General features: G+C 43.2%; 1 protein-coding gene across 1 annotated transcript in view; it reads left to right on the top strand.

Moving 5' to 3' along the window:
* Positions 1–24,825, top strand: part of pappa2 (pappalysin 2) — a 573,700-nt gene that overhangs the window by 123,479 nt on the left and 425,396 nt on the right. The window contains exon 2 of the mRNA XM_068036526.1: positions 522–1,584. Within this exon, the coding sequence (XP_067892627.1) occupies positions 522–1,584 (1,063 nt within the window). The remainder of the gene's footprint in view (positions 1–521; positions 1,585–24,825) is intronic.

Raw genomic sequence — 24,825 nt, 5'->3', positions numbered from 1 at the left:
AATGAGGTCTGGAGCTGAGTGGTCCTGGGGAACCCAAACTGAGCATTGGTGAGCAGATTGTTGCTGAATAAGTGCTGCTTAATAGCACTGTTGACAACACTTTTCATCACTTTGCTCATGATCGAGAGCAGACTGATGGGGCTGTAATTGGCTGGATTGGAAGTGTCCTGCTTTTTGTGGACAGGACATACGGGACAACTTTCCACATTGTCGGGTAGCTGCCTGTGTTGTATTCATCCCTCGATGAACATCATTAAAACATTATCTGGCCACTGCTGTTGTGGGAGCTTGCTGTATGCAAAATTGGCTTCTGGGTTTCTTACATTACAACTGTGATTACACCTCAAAAGAACTTGATTGGCTGTAAAGTGCTGCGGTTGTGAAAGGTGGTATGTACATGCTGGTTCTTTATTTATACCATACAGGAGAGGATTGAACAGGGGCCACACATTCTGCCATCATTACTAATCTGGTAGACAATATGTGCGTGTAAGATGATTGTTTTTTGTCTTTTCTTGCAGGCCTTTATGATAACTGCTCCTATTCACTCAGTGAGAAGGGCTGGATGATTGGCATTAAATCAGTAGAATACTCTGGAAGGAAGGATCCCCGTTTCTTCTTCTCTCTGCGTACAGACCGAGCTCGGAATGCCACCACAGTATTTGCCCATCACCGTTTCCGTGCCAATGCCTGGACATACGTGGCTGCCTCTTATGACGGGCAGCAGATGATGCTGTATGTTAATGGAGCCAGGGTTGGGGCCAGCACCGGACAGTTGGGGGATCTGCACAGTGCGTTTATGAGCTCCTGCCGGACATTGCTGATTGGTGGGGACAGCTCTGGGAATGGGCACAGTTTCCGTGGTTACCTGGCGAGCTTCACCCTCTGGAAAACTGCAAAGTCTCAAGAAGAATTACTGCACAATTATCGTCAAAGTATACAAAGGGAGGATTCCTTTTTGGTCTTAAATGCAGATTTCTCTAAGATGGAAGATCAATGGATACCAGATAAGGACAGTCACTATCCCACTTGGGAAATTATGCTTCTACCAGGACCTAAGCTGGCATCTCCTTTGATCCCTCCGCTATGTGGACTGACGGTTTGCGACAATATTGCCGTCATCAAGAACTATAACAGTTACTGGCCACTCCGGGGTGAAAAGCTGATCCGCTACAGAGTGATCAATGTTTATGACGACCAGCGGCAAAACCCCACAGTTACAAAGCAGCAGATTGAGCTCCAGCACCTGGCCTTGAACAAGGCCTTCAACAGGTACAACATAACGTGGGACCTCACCATCACTGACGTCCTCAACACTACCATTCGGAACCGAATCATTCTGGTCAACTGTGATAAGGGCAAGATCGGGAATGACCATTGCGACCCCGAGTGTGACCACCCCTTGACGGGGTATGACGGAGGGGACTGCCGCTTTCTGGGGAGGTGCTATGTTTGGAAGAGGAGGGACGGAGTCTGTAACATGGAATGCAATAATATCCTGGATGACTTTGATGATGGTGACTGCTGTGATCCTACGATTACAGATGTAAGGAAAACTTGTTTTGATCCAGACTCTCCAGAAAGGTAGGAATCATCTTTTCTTTTTTTGGTGACTGTTTTTTGTTGAATTAAGTGCACATCATAGTTCAGCATTGTCAGTGTTGGCAATTGAAACATGTTCAGCATTAAGTACTTCCAAATCAAATGTATCCTAGGTTAAATGTAGAATAGTTGAAACAGCCTGACTTATCCTCCATTTCAGTAGAACCAGTGTGAAATTTCCATTTCTCATACTATCCATCCTTGTGGCCTCTCCCAAATTGGGACAGTTTTTGATAGGAGACTTTTGCAGCAACAGAAAGGAGACTTTTCTCCAATCGATCTGGGCTGAATTTGAACTTGTTTCTCAAAAATGTAAAGACAGTGTCATTCCTGAGTCTCATCAATATCCTGAATTATGGAAGAGCATTACTGGCTTTCTGTCATCTGTAGGTGTGAGAAGTGTTCAGACAGCTGATACTCTTGCATGAGGAGCCTTGAGGCTGCTGACTGTCTAGTAACTCATCCATTGGGTTTTGTTTTAAATCTCTTTATGTTTTATAGTAAACAGAGTTAAGAATCAATCAAGGTTTTTTGACTTTTTGAAGCTTGGTTTTTATTAACAGTAAGTGTAACTGTTTGACAAACGGAAATGCTTACAACCTTAGAAGCACAAAACAAAGCTCAGAATGATCGAAATATTCTGCTTCGTGAGTCTGAGGGGTTAATACTCCTTTGACATCCTTACGGTCTGTGCCCTGCACAGTCTCCGATCAGTCTCCAGACTGTCTCGTGGACTCTCCGGTTTGTGCCCTGCACAGTCTCTGGTTGGTTTCTGGACTGTCTCCCAGACCGTCTCCAGATTGAGTCCAGACTATCACATGGACCCGGTGCCGTCTTTCAGGCCGGACATTAAACTGGGGCCCTGTCTACCCTCTCAGGTGGATGTAAAAGATCTTAAAGCACTATTTCGAAGAAGAGCAGGAGAATTTTCCCGGGTGTCCCGGTCAATATTTATCCTGGAATCAACATCAGAAAAAAAAAATCAGCATCATATTGCTGTTTGTGGGAGCTTGCTGTGCACAGATTAGCTGCCGCATTTCCTGCATTACAACAATGACTACACTGGAATGTGAACCTTGATTTTTGTCCTCAAATCCTGGAGTGGGACTTAAACCCAGAAATTTCTTGAGTCAGAGGCGAGAGTGCTACCAACTGAACCACAGCTGACACATATGCGAACCTTTTATAATGGGATTTTGTGCACAACAACTTTATAATGGGAAAACCATGTGTAATTATTTTACCATCATAGTTTGTTGGCAAACCAATTGAATCACTCAAAATGTTTTTTGCAAGAGATTTCATCTGCCATTTATCCTCAAGTGTAACTTCCAATGTCCAAAATAAGGCTTTAAATACAACACAAAATCAGTAAATTACATATTTTATAATAGCATTATTACATTTATCTATTTGTTTGTGCCTATTTTAATGTCTCCTTTGAATGCTTTACTTGAAGGCCTCAGCCTCTTGCGAAGGCCTAGTTTTGACTTTGGATTGTTACCTCGAGCTGTGACCCTGTGACCTGAAGGTCCAGCAATCTGAGCATGTGCAGTGTGTACAATCTCCCAGGTAGCATTGAAGTTAGTCAAATTGTAGAAAGCTCTTCTCTAACTGCTACCAAAATTCAGGGTTTTTTTACACTAAAATATTTGAACAAAAACCTGAAGGGCAAAGTTCACAAGCTTTATATAGGTAACGTTTATATTGATTTGTTTTTATCTTAAAAAAGAGAGAAAAACTAATAACACACGTGTTTTAACATACAAGTTGGTACTCAAAATATAAATAAATACTCTACAAACTTTAGAAATCATAGTAAGCTGAGGTACAGGGGACACACAGACAGAGGGTCCTTGTATATCCTACTTTGAATTTATGTTTTAAACAAAAAGCCCCAATTTTTAACTTCAGTCCAGTTTCGGTCAGGTGAGTAGGCTTGTGAAATCAAAATTCACCCACTGCTGTAGGAATAATCCCCAGGGTATTTTAATCCCTGAACCTTGTTTCCATTCCACTGGTTGACTTCCCTCTTGTACCAGACTGGAAACGCTGGAAAAATCACATGACCCCCACTTCCCCTCCTGTTGAGCTTCTGTAAGTGGTGGGATCAGCTGCTAGTGCTGTCCTGTGGGGTCTCATAATCAGGAAGAGGGGGAAGACAGGGAGCATTGGAGCCCAGGCTTTTCTTGTGGGGCTTGACCTGCTCCTCCCGGCTCCACAAGGAGAGGTTATTAAAAACTTACCTTTTTTGGGCCCCTTCTGGCCCCAATGCTCTTCCCCGCAATCTACTCCTGGTGGGAATTTCACAACTGCCTTCCGCTTGGGCCGTCGAGTTCCAGTTGTGGTTGAGGCCCCGATAATGCCACCAGGACCCAACATGAGTATGTGATGAAGGACCCTGTTAGATTTGGGTGGGCACCATTGCCATGTGCTCAGTTGAGCAGATTGGAATCTGGAATGGTCAGCTCCTGGTCTCTCCTGATCAGCCCTGCATTGGGCAACTTAGGTTCAAATTGTCTCCAAAGATTGAATTTTAAAACAAATGGAACACCTCTTTTAACACCTGGGTTTTGCTGAATGTTTGAAAATGCGGACATTTAAATCATTGAGAGCACATACAAACAAAGTGGAAACTGCTGACTGTTAACTGACTGAGAGGATGTCTGGTGCTCTATGTTCAGGCTGTATTGAACGGTAACCTGGGGAGGGCCAGAACACAAGAGTGTTTACCTTCAATTGAAAAAGATTATATTCTCATTGAAAGTGGAACTTTCTATATAGAGCTAACTGAGGTCATGGAAGGTTAGAAAAAACAGCTGCACTGTGAGTAAGGTTTGATATTCCTGGGTGCCACATCGCTTAACATTGTTATATTTTCACTGCCTACTTTCATTATATGGAAGCTGCACCACAGAAACAGGCCATTTGGTCCAATGGGTCAATGCTGTGCTTATACGACACAAGAGCCCCCTTTCAATCTAATTTCCTTTCCTTGCCCTGACCTTGTATCCCACCATTCCCTTCTCTCTCATGTTTGCGTCAAACCTCCTTTTAAATGCAACATTGGTTTCTGCTTCAAAAACTCTGCATGGCAGCAAGTTCCAGATTCTCACCACTTTCAGTGTAAAGGAATTCCTGAGAAAGTTTTTATCTGATCAGTTAGTGACGATCTGATATTTATGTTATCTTTCCCACCTTGTTCTGGATTCACCCACAAGCGGAAACAGTTATTCTACATCTCTCTGCCCACGTCAAACTCCTTCATAATTTTAAATACCTGGGCTGAGACATCTTTAAAAAAGGGGTGCTTATTGAAATTATTGCTATCCAAATTGGATGCATGTGAGCTAGAAAGAGGTGCCATCTGATGTAGTTTGTATTACATTTGTTTGGTACTGTGTCTATAATACTTATCAGATTATCAGAGTGCTCTAGAGTGACCGGGGTGGGGGGGGGGGCGGTGCAAATTTTCAACTTTTACCTAGCTTTGAAGCTCCCATTGTGGATTGGCTGGCCATTATGGAAATAAAGATTGGACAGTTTCTATAACCAGGGGCTAATCTGCATTACTTGGTCAACAAGTTGAAAAGCTACTGTGTCAAAATAAGGCCTATAACATTGGAGAAAGGCTGTGGGAGTGTAATGGAGGGTGCCATAATGAAGCATGTTGAACATTGCGTTATAATGAGAAGCCAAAGTGAAGAGCTGTATTCATTACCGAGGCTGAAGGGGATAGGATCATTCAAGATTGAAGTTATACTTGGGGTTTTCAAAGTTTGTCTTTAGGAGGAAGTAGATGGGACCAAGAGAAACAAGAAGCTCCACAGTTTTGAAATCCTGTGGAATAAGTGTGTTTGAGTTCGATCCAATGCAATGAATCTTCAATTTAATATAAGGAGCGGAGGCCAAGTGAAAAATCACATATTTGAAACTTCAGACTCTCATCTATGCCTTTGTTACCTCCAAGCCTGACTATTCCAATGCATTCCCGACTGGCCTCCCACATTCTATCCTTCGTTAACTTGAGGTCATCCATAACTCTGCTGCCCATATCCTAACTCGCACCAAATGCTGTTCACCTTTGACCCTTGTTCTCGCTGACCTACACTGGCTATCGGTTAAACAACACCTCAATTTTAAAAATTCTCAACCTTGTTTTCAAATCTCTCTATGGCATGGCCCCTCCTTGTCTCTGTAAACTCCTCTAGACCCACAACCCTCCAAGGTATCTGTGCGCCTCCAATTCTGGCCTCTTGAGAATCCCTGATTTTAATCACTTCACCATTGGTGACTGCACTTTCAGTTGCCTCAGCCCTAAGCTCTGGAATACTCTCCCTACTCCTCTCCACCTCTACCTCACTGTCTCCTTTAAGACACTCCTTTAAACCTATCTCTTTGAGTGAATTGGATTTACGTCAAGAAGAGTACCTTCATAAAAAGAGCAATGAATACTTGAAACAGACTTCCAGGTAGGGCTGTGGAGAAGAAAACCTCAATCATTCAAGAGGCAATGGGATGTCGTTATGGGGCCATTGCAGGTTTTTCTTTGAACATGGATGAGTTGAGTTAGATTCAATGCTCTCCATCTCTTTTGACATGGGAGCATTCATCAAATTCAACTCTTGAGGCGGACAGAAAAACATTGCAGCTTTTTCTTTATTCGACACTGAAGCTTGTGGGTTCAAGCCTTTTTGCAGGCTTTGAGTTCAAAATTCAGTGCATTGCTGATGGAGTGTTGCATTATTGAAGTTTCCATCTTTCAGGCACTGATTCCAGTGATTTATGTTAATGTTAAAGATCCTATGGTACCATAAGAAGGAGAGCAAGAAGTTCCCTGGTGTCATGATCTGTATTTCTCCAATAACCAATAACAACAGATATATTGATTACTATTCTCATCGCATCTTGTGATGCAAAAAATGGCTGTGATTATAACTTATTGAATGAAACACTCAGATATTTCTGAGATGTGATAAGGTGCCCTATAAATCCAAGTGTTTCTTTTTTTGAGCAATTGGCTGTACCTGTTGACAAACTGAAAACAGGGAGGTGGTGAGGAGTTATCTGTAAATATTGGCCGCCTTGTTTTAACCATACCACCTTAGACTTCAGTTTGATGATATAATGAACCAAGGGCAGGTAAATAGAGATGAGCACTCCCAGTTAAACAAAGGGATATAAACTAACAATGATGAACCTTTGAAGGCATTGTTTAATTTAATCAGATATAAATGCAGAAAAAGGATTTAGGCAGGTGATTTGTTACCGTGTAGTTGCTGACGACTTAATATAGAATCCTAGAACAACACCATTTGGCACACAGGCTAAATTATTGCTTGTGCCTATATATGAAACGCGGCAGCCAATTTGTGCACAGCAAGCTCCCGCAAACAGCAATGTGATAATGACCATATAATCTGTCTAAGTGATGTTGGTTGTGGGATAAATATTATCCAGGTCACCAGGGAGAACTCCCCTGCTCTTCTTCAAAATACTGCCATGGGATCTTTTGTCTATCTGAGAGAGCAGCCAGGGCTGCAGTTTAAAGTCTCATCCAAAAGGAAGAACCTCTAACAGTGCAACACAGTCCAGAAGGTGACACAGTTGTTTTGCTGAAAGCCTCACTATCTAGATAATTGTGGCTGCCAAATTAATTTGAGAATTCTTGGCATTTTCGGAGAGTTCTGAAGGCAGAGAGCCAGCCGATTTTATTTACTAACGTCTGATTAAGTCACTGGAGCTGGCCATGGTGCTGATTAAGTCATCAAGCAGGATGACCACATTCTTGTGCAGAAACGCTGAGTCTTTGAACTCAAAGCGCTCAGATAATGAATAGTCAATCAATGCAAAGAAGTGTCGGGTCAGCCCGGACAAATGGAGAACTGAACATTTTGTTTGTTGTGGCCCCCTTTTGTTTGACCCACTAAGAAAGAGGAAATGATTTGATGGTTGTATACACTTTACAAGCAATCCATAATATTCTCAACTTGGTGCTTAGTTGTCAACAAAAAACACTTCCACTGCCTTTAGGTCCTCAGAAAAAAAAGAGAAATCTTCCATTATATTGTGCCTTTCATGACATCAGGATGTCCCAAGGCACTTTACAGCCAATTAGGTACTTTTAAAGTCTAGACACTATTGTAATACAGGAAACACCACAGTACACAAGGTCTCACAAACGGCAATGTGGTAATGACCAGATAATCTGTTTTAATGATGTTGGTTGAGGGATAAATATTGGCCTGGACAATAGGGAGAATCACCCTGCTCTTCATAGGTTCCTTTACATCCATCTGAAAGTGCAGATGGGGCCTCGGTTTAAAATCTCATCTGAAAGTCGGCACCTCTGACAGTGCAGCACTGGAGTGTTAGCCTAGATTTTGTGCTGAAGTCTCCATTGTGGGACTTGAACCCAGGGCATTCTAACTCAGAGTGAAGGTGCGACCGACTGAACCATGGCTAACACAAATTAAAATAGTTCAGAAACAAATCGAGGTCCGGTGCACTGAACTGATTCCCTGTCAGAGCTTAGTTTCTTAGCCGCCTGGCTCAGGGGTATGTTTGATTGTTTGTTGCAGGCTAAAAATAAGTGCAGATTAAAGGTCAGACTGATTCTACGACCTGTGCTCCAATCTGGGGAGAGGAGCTTTGCAAAGTTACCCCTGTATTGCACATGCTTTTGATGCCAGATACTACCTTGTTAACTTTTGTATCCAATGTTTAATCAGTGCCTTGTTCACTGGAAGTTGTGGCAAGGACTGCTGGAAATACTCAGCAGTTCAGGCAGCATCTGTGGAGAGAGAAACAGAGTTAATGTTCTGGATTGGTAGCTTTTCATCAATGACATTCTGATAAAAGGTTATTGACTTGAAACGTTAACTCTGCTTCTTTCTCCACCGATGCCACCTGACCTGAGTATTTCCAGGATTTTGAGTTTCTATTTCAGGTTTCCAACATTTTACTTTTGTTTTAATATCTAGGGGAAGGTTTGCTTGGCTGTTATTATATTTGATACATTCAAGGAGCTGCTGAAGGTTGAAATCGTAGTGATCCAGGTCTCTGGTTGATCTGGTTTTTTAAAGCTCCTGAAAATATTAACCAGAACCTCATCTACTGTCTCCTTTCCCAGACCACCATTGGGATATGTCCCATCTGGCTTGGGTCTTCTGTGGATATTTAGGCCTAGAAATTCTTCGGTATGTCTCGTGGTTTCCTATCATAACTTCAGAAGACCAGTGGAACATCCATGGAAACGGGAAGGTGGTTAGAAGCAGCCAATTCTACTCTTTCTCTGGCTGGGGGGAGAGGGGTTCTGTAGAAAACCAGGAGAACCTGCATGGAATTTTCAGGATCAAATTCTTTTTTTATTCTTTCATGGGATGTGGGCATTGCTGGCGAGGCCAGCATTTGTTGCCCATCCCTGATTACCCTTGATAACTGGCTTGCTGGGCCATTTCAGAGTTCAGTTAGACGTCAATCACAAAACTGTGGGTCTGGAGTCACATGTACATGAGACCAGGTAAGGACGGCATATTTCCTTCCATAAAGGACATTAGTGAACCAGATGGGGGGTTTTTATGACAATCGATGATAGTTTCAAGGCACCATTACTGAGACTAGTTTTCAATTCCAGGTTTTTATTGATTAACTGAATTTAAATTCCACCAACTGCCTGGTGAGATTTGAACCTGTCCCCACTCCCAGGCATTAGCCTGGGCCTCTTGATTACTAGTTTAGTGACATTACCACTATACCACCACTTCCTTTGATGGGATGAATTCCAGATCTCTCCATATTTACACTGGAATTGATCACAGAAATGAACAGCAGTGAAACAAAGGTGAACGGTCTTTTCCTGTTCCACGCTTTCTCTTTCGTTTCCCCAGCTAACTTATAAAATATTTATTTTCCGTTTTCTTCACTTTCCTCTGGAAAATATCATCTCCTGACTGAGGTGGGCTTCTGTGGACACCTGTCATCTTTGGTGTGACTTGGTCCTGGACTAGATGGTGCATTTACTGACTGGGCCACCTGTGCAGCTGTTTCATACTTCGTTGCATTAGAAGAATGGACTAACTGGGGCGAAAAATTGAATGTTGAAAGGAAACCGAGTCAATGCTTGATTCCCTATGCTGCCCAGACATGTGAGTATTGGTGAGGGAGTCAATCAGCCAAAAGCAGAAATTCCCCAGATATTGGAACAGGACGGGGCACATGGGATTAGGACTGCAGCTCGTGTGGAGAATAAATACTGGCATGGAATGGTTGGGCCAAATAGCCTGCTTCATGACATAAGATTTATTTGGAATACAGTCCTGCATCTGCCATTCAAGATAGATAAGGGTAAATTTGCCTCCAAAGCATGGCAGTCTAGTGAATGATATTAAAATAGTTCCAGTAGGCTATATGTGCAGCTGGCATAATTTGTGATATTTAAAGTGAACTTTTAATGCTAGTTGCTGTTTCAGTTTATAATTCTGATGCTGTATTCTACTGTTCAAAGTGTTCTTCAAATCCATTCATGGCTTCATCCCTCCCTAACTCTGTAACCTCCTGCAGCCCTATAACCCCCCACTCCTCTAATTTTGGCCTCTTGCACATCCACGGTTTTCTTCACTCCACTACTGGGGCCGTGCCTTCAGCTGCCTGGGCCCTAACCTCCAGAATTCCCTCCCTAAACCTTTCCGCCTTTCTACCTCCATTAAGACTCTCCTTAAAACCTACCTCCTTGACAAAACCTTCGGCCATCTGCCCTGATATTTCTCTATGTGGCTTGGTGTCATGTTTTGCCTGATAATGCTCCTGTTGCAGGACCTTGTGATATTTTACTATGTTAAAGCTGTTATACCTATGCAAATTGTTGTTGCTGTTGTTTGTGGAAAACAATGGCTGATGCCAGGGTTAAGTTTCACAGGTTCTGGTACCTCACCAAGTGGCAGTTCACGTGCCAGACTAGACTGTGAGTGTTGGAAGGTCTCCAGATCACATTGGGAATTCTAAGTCAAGCTCACCTGTATTGTCCCCAACATTACCTGCAGTAATGCAGCTCAGAGGCTGGTCACTTGGCAGTAATCAGAAGCAAGAGCCCTGCTTTTCTTTCCTCCTCTCCATCCCAGAAACTCCTGAGGCCCCAGCCTGTCGCCGTGGCAGAGATCAGCAGAGACTGGGAATTTTCCTGATCTATGTGGCTCAGTCTCATATCATTTCGGCCCATTTACCCACTGATCTAATTTGAATCCGTGTTCAAATTGCCTCATAGTTTGTAATATAACATTGACTGCTTTGATTACCAAACAAAATGTAGGTACATCATTTTCTATACTTAAGTTAGCTTATTCTGCCATTGGGTAATAATGAGGATTGACAGGAACAAGGGAAGATGTTGGGTTGCCATAGGAAAATTATTTTATAATCAGGCACCCTGCCAGCAGAGGATACAGGCCAGGTGTTAAAAAGGCCTGAATAGTGACAAAGTTTAAGGTAACTGGGGGTAGTTGGGAGTGTGGAATTCGAGACAGAAACAGATCAGCCATGATCTTATTGAATGGCAGAGCAGGCTCGATGGGCTGAATGGCCTAACTCTGCTCCTAATTTGTATGGTCGTATGGACTACTAGAAAATTCGCAATCTCTAAGTGACATTAAGTGAGTTCCAGTAAAGTGGAATAAGAAAAAGGCTTTGCAGCAGTGTGATAGGTATATTGAATACACACCCATTAACATCAGGTTAATTGATTCCTTGACAAGAGCTAGAAACATAACGAATTCAGAAACAAATTGATGATTAAAAGGATAGGTATGAACATGTAGAGAATAATTGGCCCCAACTGGGAATATCATGTACATCTCCTAAGTTAGTTGGAGCCAGTCAGCTTCCAGTCCACTCAGCCCACTTCCCCCTGAGCCAATCAGCATTTAGTTTGTTGGACACAATGCGTTCCTGACCCAGTTAGTGGCCTGCACATTCAGTCTGCCTGTTTTTACGGCCATGCCAAGGTTATTTTACCCCTGCCTCTCCTACCGAAAAGCAACTAGAGCCCCTGACTATAAAGCGTGTGACTTGTGTCATTATACCATCTGTTCATGAGGTAGTTACTGAAGGGTTGTTGCTCTGAATTACTGAGGATGAGTCAACTAATGTGCATAACCTTTTGCACATCCAAACACATATATGTAATACACACACACAGATGTACAAACAGGCCCACTCACACACAATGGTGTAAACCTCCATATTGAAATAAGTCATACTTATTCCATAGACAAGTGTGTGCAAGCAATCATAACTTCATAATATCTTTGGAAATTATGGAACCTTACTGGGACCAGAGTCAATTTCAGATTCTTCCTCCATATTGGAACAAACATGGAGATTGAAAGGGTAAGCTGAAGCCAGGTATTTGCATGATCTTATTTAAGGAATGAATAAAAGAGGATTTTCTCACAGCGAGCTGGAAAACCAGTGGCTCTTAGAAGAGGAACATATGGTAAAGGAACATAACTGTGAGTAACCCATTTAAATTGATCATTTAAATCTCAAATATAGGTTCGCCATTGATCTAAAATGTGCAGAAACTAATAAACTGGGTCCAGCTGCCTGCTCAGTTACAGTATCAGGGTATGCTCTAACCTCAATGAGACGCACACAACCTTTTCCAACATACACATGCACACACATACCTGATACATTCACACCAGGATGCAGCCTGTTCGCCGTGGTAAGTGATTTACTTTGGAGGATGAAGTCATGCAAACAGCCTTTAATAGTTTTAAAAATTCTAAACATTTCATCTTCTGTCAAGTACAACTGTGCTACAACCAAAACATATGAGCAACAAACTGGGGATTTAAGTGTCCTTGTACAGCTCTCACTTGACAGCAGTCCAAATACAGAAGCAATTAACTATGCTGTTTTTTGGAAGGAAATTTGAGAAAACTCAGTGTTTGTGCAGGTGATGAAATATTTCATTTGCACTTTTTGTTGGAATATATTTTTACTGCTAATTTCCAAAGTATGGCGTGAGTTTCTCACTGTGGGACTAGAGGTTTCAGAAGGGGCAGGAATTGCAGTCAGTTACATCACCAATTCGCCTCTGAGAGAGAGCCAACAAATGGAGGCTTCTGCACCCCCTCATCACAAGACACTGGGGCTGGGAACTCCATACTGACCTTACCTGGAGGTACATCTGCAGTTTGAATGACTTATCAACTTGCACAATGCTTAATAGCCTCGGATGTCCCTTGTGTCCCTTGGTCATCTCTTCCTGTAATCTATAGACAATTAAAATCTGAGCTCGACATCATCTATCTGCCATTGCTTGACCTTATCTCCTCTGCTGGATTTCCCCCCTCCCAATGATGGTGTGCCGGGCTATCAGCTTTCATCCTTCACTGTGGTGTCTTGATGATTAAAGAAAGGTCATTACCAGCTAAGCCATTGCATAACCCTCTAATTTGATATCCTCAGGAGGCAGATGCCTTGTGGATGACTTTTGGGACTCTTAAATGACAAAAGTTTCCTGTCGTTCGTGAATGACAGTGCAATCTAGCATTTTGTTTTCCCATGGCTTCATTTGTTCCACTCTTCCAATGTTCTCCTCTCCTGAAGCCATTGTCTCATCCTTTGTTTGGTTGAATATCCACTGGCAGCACTCTGCTACTTTGCCCAATTGACCACTCTTCATGTGTGATGTTGCATCTGTTGACACCATGGGGGCATCTCAGCCTTGTCCAATCCTGCCATCACTCAGTATCCACATATCGGCTCTTTCCAGCAGTATTCACAGAGCAGCAATCCCAAGTGTGAATTTGCCCTTCCTTGGTTGAGTGGCACTGAAGTCAATTGTAGGAACTCTACAGTCACTGTGGCTGAGGTCAGTGACTTTCCAGGTTTCTTCTCATCAGTCGGAAGATCCCTCTTTATCCCGTTCAACATTGTTTATTATTGAAACTTGCTTGGTTCATTGCTGAGATCACTTGTTTTGAATTTGGCTCGTTCACTGACAACTGCAATGGAACTTTTTTTTCCAAAAAGCTGGATGTTCAGTGTAGCATGTTGAGAGCTCCTGCCGATTTGAATTTGCCCTTGAAATTCCTCACATGTTGGGCTTTTGTGCCTCTCACCGATGTAGGAAAAATGTGAGGGAGGACTTCCTCGATGTCACCCCTTACCTTTGCTCAGTGTTCAAACAATTAAGTCTGTCGCATTGGCAGGAGCCTCAGATTGAGCAGAGAGCTTGGTCTGTTGCCCCAGGTACAGTGTTGTGGGTGGGGCCATCCAGAAGATCCCTGGGGCTGGTGGTAGAATGAGGGGACAGACATGAAGAGCAGTTATTTCAAATTGGAAAGGACAGACAGTGCTTAATCCACTGGAAAGGGAACAAAGTCCAATCCAGACTCTCGGGGAGTTCAATGTGTTTGAGAATACCAGTTTCAGCTCATGTTAATCAAGGGAGGTGGGGGTTCAGGTGCTGGTAAATGTTAAAGATCCAGCAATGCTCCATCAATTTGGATTTAAGACAGCGACATCCCTCGTGGAAAGTCATTTGTCACAACTTCATCACCTGTTTATAAAGACATGATCTGACAAGATCAGTTTCACCACATTCCTCACTAATGTATGATGTGGGTGCTTGGTTGAAATTAATGCTCATTTTATAATAGAGCTTCCCCTCCTCATCGCTTCCCAAAAACAACACAACTCCATTTTTTGATCAATTCTCCAACCTCTGGTTTCCCAGATGGTTTCCTGTTTTGGGAGTTGCTAGTTTTCTCATTACTGTTTAGGACTAGGACAGTATTTTAGGAAAAATGCCTTCAAACTGTAACCTCGTATTGATTTTAAGAACACATTCCATCTTTCTTTCCCTCTTCACGCTTGTTGTTCAGCCCACCTCCATACCACCAGCTCCCCACCCCAATATCCAGTCCTCTGCCACTTCAGCCAAATAGATGCTTGTGAGCTTGGATTGTGCCCGAAGACAAATCCAATCCTGTCCTCACTACACGTGCTGCAATGGAGGAATCTCTGGATGATGATGATGATGATGAATCAGAACCCCAGGTGACATTATATTCTATTTAATCTGGGGGACCTTTGTGCCAGTTTCAACAGTCTGGCTGAGATTATCCAATCGAGCACTGCCCATGGAGTGAACCTGGAACTTTTAATGCCAAGGGGGGATTTACATCCAACTCGCCATTGGGGAATGTCGACTCTTCATTTTCCATGCTGTTGCCATATCATTTCTTAATTCTGTATAATAAGGTTAGCCTTATAAATTCACAGGCTATCACTTCTTGCAATATGTAGCAGAAACGTCCTGTGTGTTTTTTTAAATTTTGGATCTTGCCTGTTCAGATGACGGGTTAGCATGCTTGATCAGTACAGCCTCAAATAGTCTGTAATCCTGAGGGAGGTTGCAAGTCTCTGAGCTTTAGGCCAGTGTCTGCCAATGTGCTCACAGTGCTGTTTATCAAGTCAAGGAAGCACTTTTACAGACCTGGGACAGATTGAGTTTGACTACGATTTTGACAGCGTGCCCACGAGTACATAAATAAATTAGTAACAACTTGATTTTTCCTCTATTATCCCCTCATTTCTTGTATGAAATCTGCATTTTAAATGAGACCAAAATTATTCACATTGAGACCGAACTGAGCACTAATTTGTCCTCCAAGTTTTTCAGTCAGCCTTATGGATTCAGTCGCACCATAAAACTTGTACACTGCACAGTATTCAGCTTTCAAAGCTGCAGTATCTTTAAGTGACAGGGTCTGTGTCTGTTGAACCTTGTGAAGCATCAGAACTTTCTTTTTTAAAAGGTTTTTCAAGTCTTATCCCAAAATTACACAATTCTGCACGATCCAGCAAAGCAAAGTCGACTTATCCTTACCCTGCTAAATAAACAGCAACTCAGAACAGTTACAGAGGGAGTAACCCTTACCCTGCTGAATAAACAGCAACTCAGAACAGTTACAGAGGGAGTAACCCTTACCCTGCTAAATAAACAGCAACTCAGAACAGTTACAGAGGGAGTAACCCTTACCCTGCTAAATAAACAGCAACTCAGAACAGTTACACAGGGAGTAACCCTTACCCTGCTAAATAAACAGCAACTCAGAACAGTTACACAGGGAGTAACCCTTACCCTGCTAAATAAACAGCAACTCAGAACAGTTACAGAGGGAGTAACCCTTACCCTGCTAAATAAACAGCAACTCAGAACAGTTACACAGGGAGTAACCCTTACCCTGCTAAATAAACAGCAACTCAGAACAGTTACAGAGCGAGGAACCCTTATCCTGTTGAATAAACAGCAACTCGGATCAGTTACAGTGGGAATAACCCTTACCCCCATGAATAATCAGAAACTCGGAACAGTTACGATGTGTGTAATCCTTATACTGCTGAATTATAGCAACTCCACACAGTTACACAGTTTGTGTAACCATCACACTGCTGATGAACAGAAACACTGCACAGTTATGCAGTATGTGTAACACTCACCCTGCTGAACAAACAGCAACTGAACACTGTTACACATTGAGCAACTCTTTCCTTGCTTAATAAATAGGAACTGCACAGAGTTACTGTGATCAACTCCTAACCTGCTGTAGAAGTATCAGATCTGTACAGTCAAACAGTGAGCTTCCCTTATCCTGATTAATAAATGTAAATTCCATATGGTTATCCAATGTGTACCTTGTTACGACCGGATGAGAAAGGTATCTAGGGGTCACTCTCAGCCTTCACCTGGTCTTACCGTAACAGGGTTTAATTTTAAACACATCGTGTTTTTAGTTCCCCCTTGGTGAATCCTTGTTCATCGCTTTCCAATTGTAAGGCAAAGAAACCAGCACAAAAAGGTTTTCTTAGGTTTAAAGAAGAAAAGTTGAAATTTATTAAACTTGAACTTAAATTCTAATTCTGTTGACGTCTACGGATACACAACACGCCCACGCTAGCATACATACGCGATACACACATGCAAATAGAGACAGAAAAGAGCAGAAGAAAAATAAAGTGGAGAAGTTTGAGGCAATATCTGAAGAATTTTTGTTACGGTTTTTCGAGCTAACCTTAGAGTCCTTGATTGTAGGTAGATCTTGCTTTTTGTTTGGGCCTAGTATTCTTCTTAAACCTTGTTCGCTGTAGGAAACTTTTCTCTCTTGGGGTTCATGTGTCTTCATTGGATTCAGAGGCTTGTGAGAAAGAGATGGGAGCAGACAGGAGAGATCTTCTCAGTCCAGGAGCAAACAGTCTTTCTCAGTTCAAACTCTGTGTGCCAGTTCAAAAGAAAACGCTGGAACAGCCAGTTAGTCATGTGACCAGCTGGTCTAACCAGTCCAGGCCCTTGTGGATTGTATCCTCCTTAGCAAGCCCTGGAATGCGCTTCCTCACCTTCGATGTCTGTTGGTATGTAAATGTTTTTTTCCAGCCACGGTTGATCTGTTTAACAAGTCATTTCCTCATTCCAGCAACAGCTAAAAATCAATGTTCATGACAAAACCAATGTGCCTCATTCTTGGTAGGTGGGGGTCTGCATGACAACCTTTACTCTGATAAATTAACAACACTTTAGCACATTGACACCAGAATTCAGGCCTACTATTAGAGAACATTTCACACGGAGTAAGCAGCACATGCAATGGACTTCTAATTAGGTCAGTGCAAAAAAAAAACAACAGTCATTTAGGAAGCAGCTGTTACGGGAGAACTGTAAGCTCTTGCTGGATGGCTGAATGAAGATAGATCAAATGGGCATCCTTTTATATATTTACCTTGTCAAATACTAATATTGAGTTGTCAATGGTTAAAATAATTATGTATCTATATGCAGACTTGTTTTCTAACTGTGAAGTTCAGCTAGTTACCACGGTCTCATATTTCTAAGTGTAAACCTTTTTCTGGTCAGTCATGAATCTGACAGTGCAGAAATCCATCACCCTGTTTAACAGTCCCAAAACCAAACTGCTGAGCAATCCGTACAGATAGCTTCTGTTTTCTCGTCTCTCCCCATAGGGAGATAAGTCCAGAGGGCTTTGATACTAGTTGGCAAAATCGTGGTTTAGGGACCCTCCCAGGAGAGTTCAACATGTTTAAAAACCATACTGTTGGTCACCACAGAGCACTGGCAAATATCCCATTGCTTGTCCAGCTAGGAGTGTGCTATCCTTAGGGGTGTTAACTGATAGGGTTATCTGGAGCTTAGCATGGGGAATTCCAGCTCTCAGTTGCCACTCTACCCCCAGACTCCATTAAGAACCAGGCTCGCTGGTAAATGATCAAGAGTGCCTTGGAGTACTGCCAACCTACCTGGCTCTGGGCTCAGAACGAAAGAAAGTCTTGCATTTATAGAGTACCTCTCGTGACCTCAGGATGTCCCAACGTGCTTTACAGGCAATTAATTACTTTTTGAAGTGTTGCAATGTAGGAAATGCAGCAGCCAATTTATGCACAGCAAGCTCCCACAAGCAGCAATGTGATAATGACCACTCACCTGGTTTTCTGATGTTGATTGAGGGATAAATATTGCCCAAGACACCAGGAATGACTACACTGCTCTTCTTTGAAATAGTGCCATGGGATCATTTAATGTTCACCTGGGAGGGTAGACAGGGCTTTGGTTTAATGTCTCATCCGAAAGTTAGCACCTCTGTCAATGCAGCACTTCCTTGGTACTGCTCAGAAATGCCAGCTGAGATTTTTGTGCTTAAGTCTCTGAAGTGGGACTTGAGCCCATTACTTTCTGGCGCAGAGGCAAGAGGGCTACCAACAGATTGCCAAGCCAAGCCTATTGCAGCACACTGACCTGTCTCCAAAGTTCCGTTGCCAGGCTGCCATCTTGACCTCAGCTCCAGAAAGATCACGCTGACTTCCTCCTTCAAGAAGGGTAGTCAGCAGTTGGTTCTTCGAATACTTCACAGGTGTGGGTTTGAGCCCTGCCTCGGGATACAGCCAGTACAAGGGCTCATCACAATGGGTACGTGGTGAGCAGCACAATTCATGCCACTGACCATACCCTGAAGACACACTATCCTGCCAAGTGCAAGTGCTTCAGCATCAGTATTTGCCTCTCAGCAACACAATCATACGTGGAGCTGAGCCCTGGAGGTACAAATATATATTCTAGCAGCTGATATCTGGTTAACACCCTCAAGGCCGTCCTCACCGTCCATACGATGGGAATCCACTTTCACTGTGTTGGGCAGGATCTCCGCAGGGCAGACGATAATGTGCCACCCACATTGAACTTGCAGATGTCCAAGCCCAAAGGCTGACTCCCCACACACCACTTAATCTAAGTTCTCATGTCAGGACTTTTGGCAAAGAATGTTTGTGCTATGAGGCTGACTCATCCTCCTGGGTACTCAGTGACGGGATTGTAGCGTTCTAACTGAGTGCAATGCTATTTGGAAAGAGAATTGTTTTTGCAAGAAGTTTTTTTATTGCAGACAAAGATTTAAATTTTTGCAATGACTTAAATCTCCTGACTGGCAGGACACAAGCTCTTAGTTCATCTTAATGATTCTAAAAACCAACCTTTTAATGAGTTTCTTACTAATTTTGAGAACCTAGTATTCCATCAGTGATTAGATTAGCTGATGCTGAGGAATCTATGAAGTACCATTAATCTTTGGTAACCAAGGTAGAGGCCCTGAGAGGTGCAGGTTTGCTTTGGATGTGCTTTGTTTATGATGGCAGTACTATCGACAGTGAGAATGATCAATGATTCCTCTGTCAGTTACTCACCCTGACACTGCAGCAGCATTAGAGTGGTTTGTGATGAGTGCCTCTGTTCTATGATATCATGGTTGCTTGCAAGGAAAAATTTATAGATTTATTTTTAAAAATGAGCCAAATCCACACAACTACAGGATGAAGGATGTCCAAAACTGCAGCTTCTGCATAGATTCCACTGATATGGCAAGATACATTACCTGCTAGCTACTTTGTAAAGATACACCCTGAACACAGCTCGAAAGATCTATCACAAGGCACACAACAGAGTAAAACAGGTAAGTTATTGGGGAACGGGAGAGTGAAGGAGGTGGATTCCAGGGATCAGAGAGCGAAAATGGACAGTTATTGGGGGTTGAGAATGAAAGAGGTGAATTACTGGGAGATGAGGGAGTGAAGGAGGTGAGTAATGGGGGTGGGGGTGTGGGGGCTAGAGGAAAGAAAGTGAGTTATGGGGGCTGAGCAAATCACACATAAATACATTACAGCTGTATATTCCAATGCTGTTACAGCACTGGTGTATATTCACACAATGATACATACTGGTGTATACTGGAGCCTGTTACTCCAGAATTGGCCTTTATAGCCACTCCAGGCGCTGCTTCACAAACCACTGACCACCTCCAGGCGCGTATCCATTGTCTCTCGAGATAAGGAGGCCCAAAAGAATTCCAATACTGACACTGCACTGGACTATATTCCACCACTGATAAAGAACTGGTATATATTTACACATGACACAGTACTGATGTATATTCCAATACTAATGCAGTACTGGCATATATTCCAAAACTGATACAATACTGGTGTTTATTCCAATGCTGATACAGTATTGATGTATGCTGCAATACTGGTACAGTACTGGCATATATGCCAATACTGATAAAGGACTGGTGTAAATTCATACACTGATACAGGATTGTTGAATATTCAGTAACAACAACTTAAATTTATGTAGTGCCTTTAACGTAATAAAACATTCCAAGGTACTTCATAGAAGCTTTATAAAGCAATGTGTGACACCAAGCCACATAAGGAGATATTGGGGAGAATTTTATGTTCTCTCCCACAGCAGGTTTGGAAGCAGGGAGAGCATAAAATCAGGTGGGATGGTGGTGCGGGGGAGGGGGTTCCTGCCACCATTCCAGCTCCGCCAAAATTTAATTCACAGGCCTTCCCACCCTGCTGCCAATTGAGGCTCTAACTGGGCAATTAATCCACAGTTAAGGGCCTTATCCGGCCCCGCCACAATTAGCCATGCGGCGGGTGGTCCTGTCGTCGCACAGGAAGCACGGCGTGAAAAATCATGGTGATTTCCTGGCTCCGGGGTGGGTGGGGTTTGCCCTCATTAAAAGTCACGTAGGGCCTGAACGAGGTACCCAGAATCAGGAAAGTAGGGCCGCTGAGAGCCACCACCCCCCGCCTTTGCTAGCGACTCCCCTGCACCCTCTCCCCCCACGATCCCCAACCCAGCAAGACCCCTCCCACCCTGACCTACCTGTGGCCTGGGCCCATTGTCGCTCCTTGGCCTCCGCTAGATGCTCATCTGGCAGCAACCGCTGCCTCCGTGGTGGTGCTGCTCAGTGGAAGAGTTGCCAGCCTCTGATTGGCTGACAGCTCCCCAAGGGTGGGACTTCTGACAACGGGGTCCTTAGTCCTGTGGAAGGCCCGCCGCTGTCCACATAAGTGCCTTATTGGCACTAGATTCGGTGGGCCTTCCGGAGAAGAGGCGACTCAGGATTCTCGGCATCACATTCTCTGGACGTCGAGACCTCTGTCGCAAGCATAAAATCCTGGCCATTAGGTCACATGATCAAAAGCTGGGTCAAAGAGGTAGCTTTTAAGCAATGTCTTAAAGGAGGAAAGCAGGGTATTAAGTTGGAGAGGTGAAGGGAGGGTATTCCGGAGCTTAGGGTCGAGGCAACTGAAGGCATGCCCACCAATGGTGCAGCGATTAAAATTGGGGATGTGCAAGAAGCTATTGTCATGTGCTCTTTGTGTTATCTTAAGCAACACAAAGAATTACGTGGATTCCAGTTCCTTACAAATCTCTAACAGGTTTATTAACAGCTAAACTAGTATATCCAATACAAAGCAAACTATATTAAGAACCTTTGTCTAGGGTGTCAGAGTTCCAAAGTGACTATGGCTTCTAGTCTGATGACTATCTCCTGGTACTTAGCTCATTAGCAGATGGAGTTCCTAAAGGGACATGACTCTTGAAGTGATCTTACAACATCCCCTTTCTTTCCAAAGATAAGTCTCAAACGCTATCAGTAAAACACAAAAAATTGGATAACATCAATATTTGTTCTACTGGGATAGAAATTATAACATTTACAAGCATGAGAATAGAGATTGTGAGATTTATGAGTGCAGAAGCTTCAGAGTCCATATATTGTTTTGGTGGTTTGACAATCCTTCCAAATTTTTGGATGTGGATTTCACCCTTGGCTATTTTTGGTTTGCAGACCATTGTTGTCAATGTGTTGGTTGTTGTCCTGTTGTTCCGTCACACCCTTATTGTCAGAGTGTGTTCTTTCTAGCGCGCTGTGCGTAATTGGAGTATTGCACACTTCTCTTAATTGGCTTCGGTTCCTCCTCAACACTGCTCCGTTAGATGTTGTAACTGCTTGGAACCTAGGCTCACTGCATACTTTAGATACCTCTGTGGTAGCCATTTCTCATTGTGGGATGTATGACCCTGACCTTTTGTCCTACTTGTAGTTGAGGTAGTTCTGCCCCTGCATGTCAGTCATGTACCATTTTCATTCTCCCTCGTTTTTCGAACAATGTCTCCTGCATCTCAGAGAATTTGGACAGATGATGGCTTGGCAGAGTTGTTTGCACTTGTCTGCCAAACGTGCTCTCTGCTGGTGACGGTAAGCCCACATCCATAGGTGTAGCTCCGAGGTGTAACATAGCAACATCGAAATTTTGTTTCATTGTCCTACACATCAAGATAAGTGATTTAATTGTGTGAACCATTCACTCGGCAAGACCATTAGATCCAGGGTAATGGGGTGAGGCGTCACATGGTTTAAATCCCAGTTGGCACACATATCCCTGAAAGGTTTGCCCATATGTTGTGACCCTTTGTCAGAAATAATTTCTTCTGGTGCACCGAATAGACTGAATATGGCACGCAATGTGTCTGCAACAACTGTATTTGAAGTGTCTTTTCCCTATCTGACAGTTGGAAATTTCGAAAAATTATCGGCGACTAAGATAAAGTTGTCTACGTTCACAGTAAATAGATCAGTGGCAGTTTTGGACCAAGGGACTGACAGAATCTCGTGAGTATGTAGAGGTTCTTTGCATTGTTGTGGCTGGTGGCTCTGGCATGCCCCACCCATCCTCACTAACTTTTCAATGTCACCATTGATCCCTGGTCAATAAACAGTGTCTCGTGCCAGTCGTCTGGTTTGCTTTATGCCCATATGGCCTTGGTGACATTGTGACATGATGTCCTGTCTGAGAGCTTTGGCACAATCACTTGTTTTTCCTTGAAGGTGACGCCTCTCGAGATACCAAGCTCATCTCTATAAGGCCAAAAGCATTTGAGTGTTTTGGCGCCTCTCTTACCGCATCCGGCCAACCTTTCTCTGATGACTTTCCACAGTGCCTTCAGTTGTTGGTCAATAAATTGATTTTGAGCACATCTTCCACCTCGATGTCCATGCTGTCTACTTGTAGATCCAGTGGAACATCTTCATTCTTGCTCAGGTTTGGCAATCTGCTCAGCGTATCTGAGGTGACCATTTTGGTACATATTTTGTAGCAGACATCAAAGTCGTACCCCTGTACTTTCACTAAGTGTCGCTGTAGTCGAGGTGGTGCCCTTGTCAATGGTTTTGTGCCAGATCATCTCCATGGTTTGTGGTCGCTTTCCACAGTGAACTGCTTACTGAACAGGTAGGTGTGGAACCTTGTGACCCCAAACACCAGAGCAAGTGTTTCATGCTCTATGTTTGAGTAATTGGATTATGCTGAGGATAAACATTTGGATCTGAATGCAATAGGTTTGCCATCCTGCAGGATGCACATTCCTAGTCCTTTCTGTGAGGTGTCACCTTCCAGGATTGTCTTCTACCTTGGATCGTAGTACTGCAGGGTACAGGTTTCTGCTGACAATGCTTGTTTGAGAGACTCAAACATATGCTGATGGTCCTCCTGCCATATGTATGGTATGTCTTTCTTTAGGAGCTCTCTCAATGATGATGCTTTGTCAGAAAAATTTGGAATGCATGGTGCCACGATATCTCTGTAGGTCTTCTTTGTCTTGTGAAGTAGGTATATGCCTTACATCTTCGACTTTGCCTGGGTCAGAATGGGTTCTGCAACCTGAAAAGATGGAGCCAAAGAAATTGATCTGACTTACATTCACCTGGAACTTATTGCTGTTAAAAATGAGCCCTTTGCGATGAGCTGCTGCCTTCACTGTGTGAAGATTTTGATCATGCTATTCTTTGGTTTTGCCCATTACAGCAATATCATCAGCAATGTGTATACATCCAGGCACATTTTCTCTAATTCTGTCCATATGCTGCAGAAACAGATATTGACTGACAGATAAGTTGAAGAGTAGTCTCTGGAATCAATATCTTCCAAACGGTGGTGACTTCCTGAGATTCCTTAGCTAGGTGTACTGACCAATATCCATGATTAGCATCCAACTTGAAGAATTTGGCTCCTGTGAACTTGGGATTCAATTCCTCTAGAGTTGGAATCTTGTGGGGGCATCTCTTCAGGGAGAGGTTTAGACGCCTCGGATCTAGACATACCCTGAATCCTCCATCCTTCTTCAGTACGCATGTAATTAAGCTGCACCAGTCTGTGATAATGCACACAACCAATGATGCCATCACGTTTCACGTCATCCAACTCATGCTTCAACGTTTCTTGTATGTGCATGATGCAATTTTTGGGAGGTTCGATTGAAGGAATTGCATCCTCTCTGAGGTGCAGTATGGCATCGCCTTTGAAATCTCCTATGGCGTCAAATCTGTCCGGGTTGTAGGTTGTGGACGGACGCAATGCGGGTACCATTGGTGTCTTCTGCTGTAGTGGGTACCTTGACGATCTCATGCATAGTCACGATGTTGAGGTCCTTACATGTTGGTTGTCCTGCCACTGCTGGTCCGCTCGTGTCTACCAGGTAAAACATTTGTAGTTTCCATGCCAACTTGCCATAGTTGCATTGGGTTGTTATTGTGACACTGCAAGGGATGGGTGACCCATTGTATGCAGTGAGCTTTGCAATTGTCAGTTGTATCACTAATTTTCAATGACCCCGGTACATATCCTTGAGGATTCGGACTGGTTAATTTGCACTAGCACTGGTGTCAATCTTTACCCTGAGTGTGTGTTTGCCAACTTTCTTTGGGCACATGTTGTTAATAGTAGCAAAAGCTTCCAGTTGTTTGAATTCATCAACACAATGGGCTGGATATCGGCAGCAAACTTCAAAAGCGGCAG

Source organism: Heterodontus francisci, chromosome 8 (assembly GCF_036365525.1).
Source record: "Heterodontus francisci isolate sHetFra1 chromosome 8, sHetFra1.hap1, whole genome shotgun sequence".
Taxonomy (NCBI): domain Eukaryota; kingdom Metazoa; phylum Chordata; class Chondrichthyes; order Heterodontiformes; family Heterodontidae; genus Heterodontus; species Heterodontus francisci.
The sequence above is the reverse complement of the archived record's forward strand: the minus strand, read 5'-3'. Positions and strand labels throughout refer to the sequence as shown.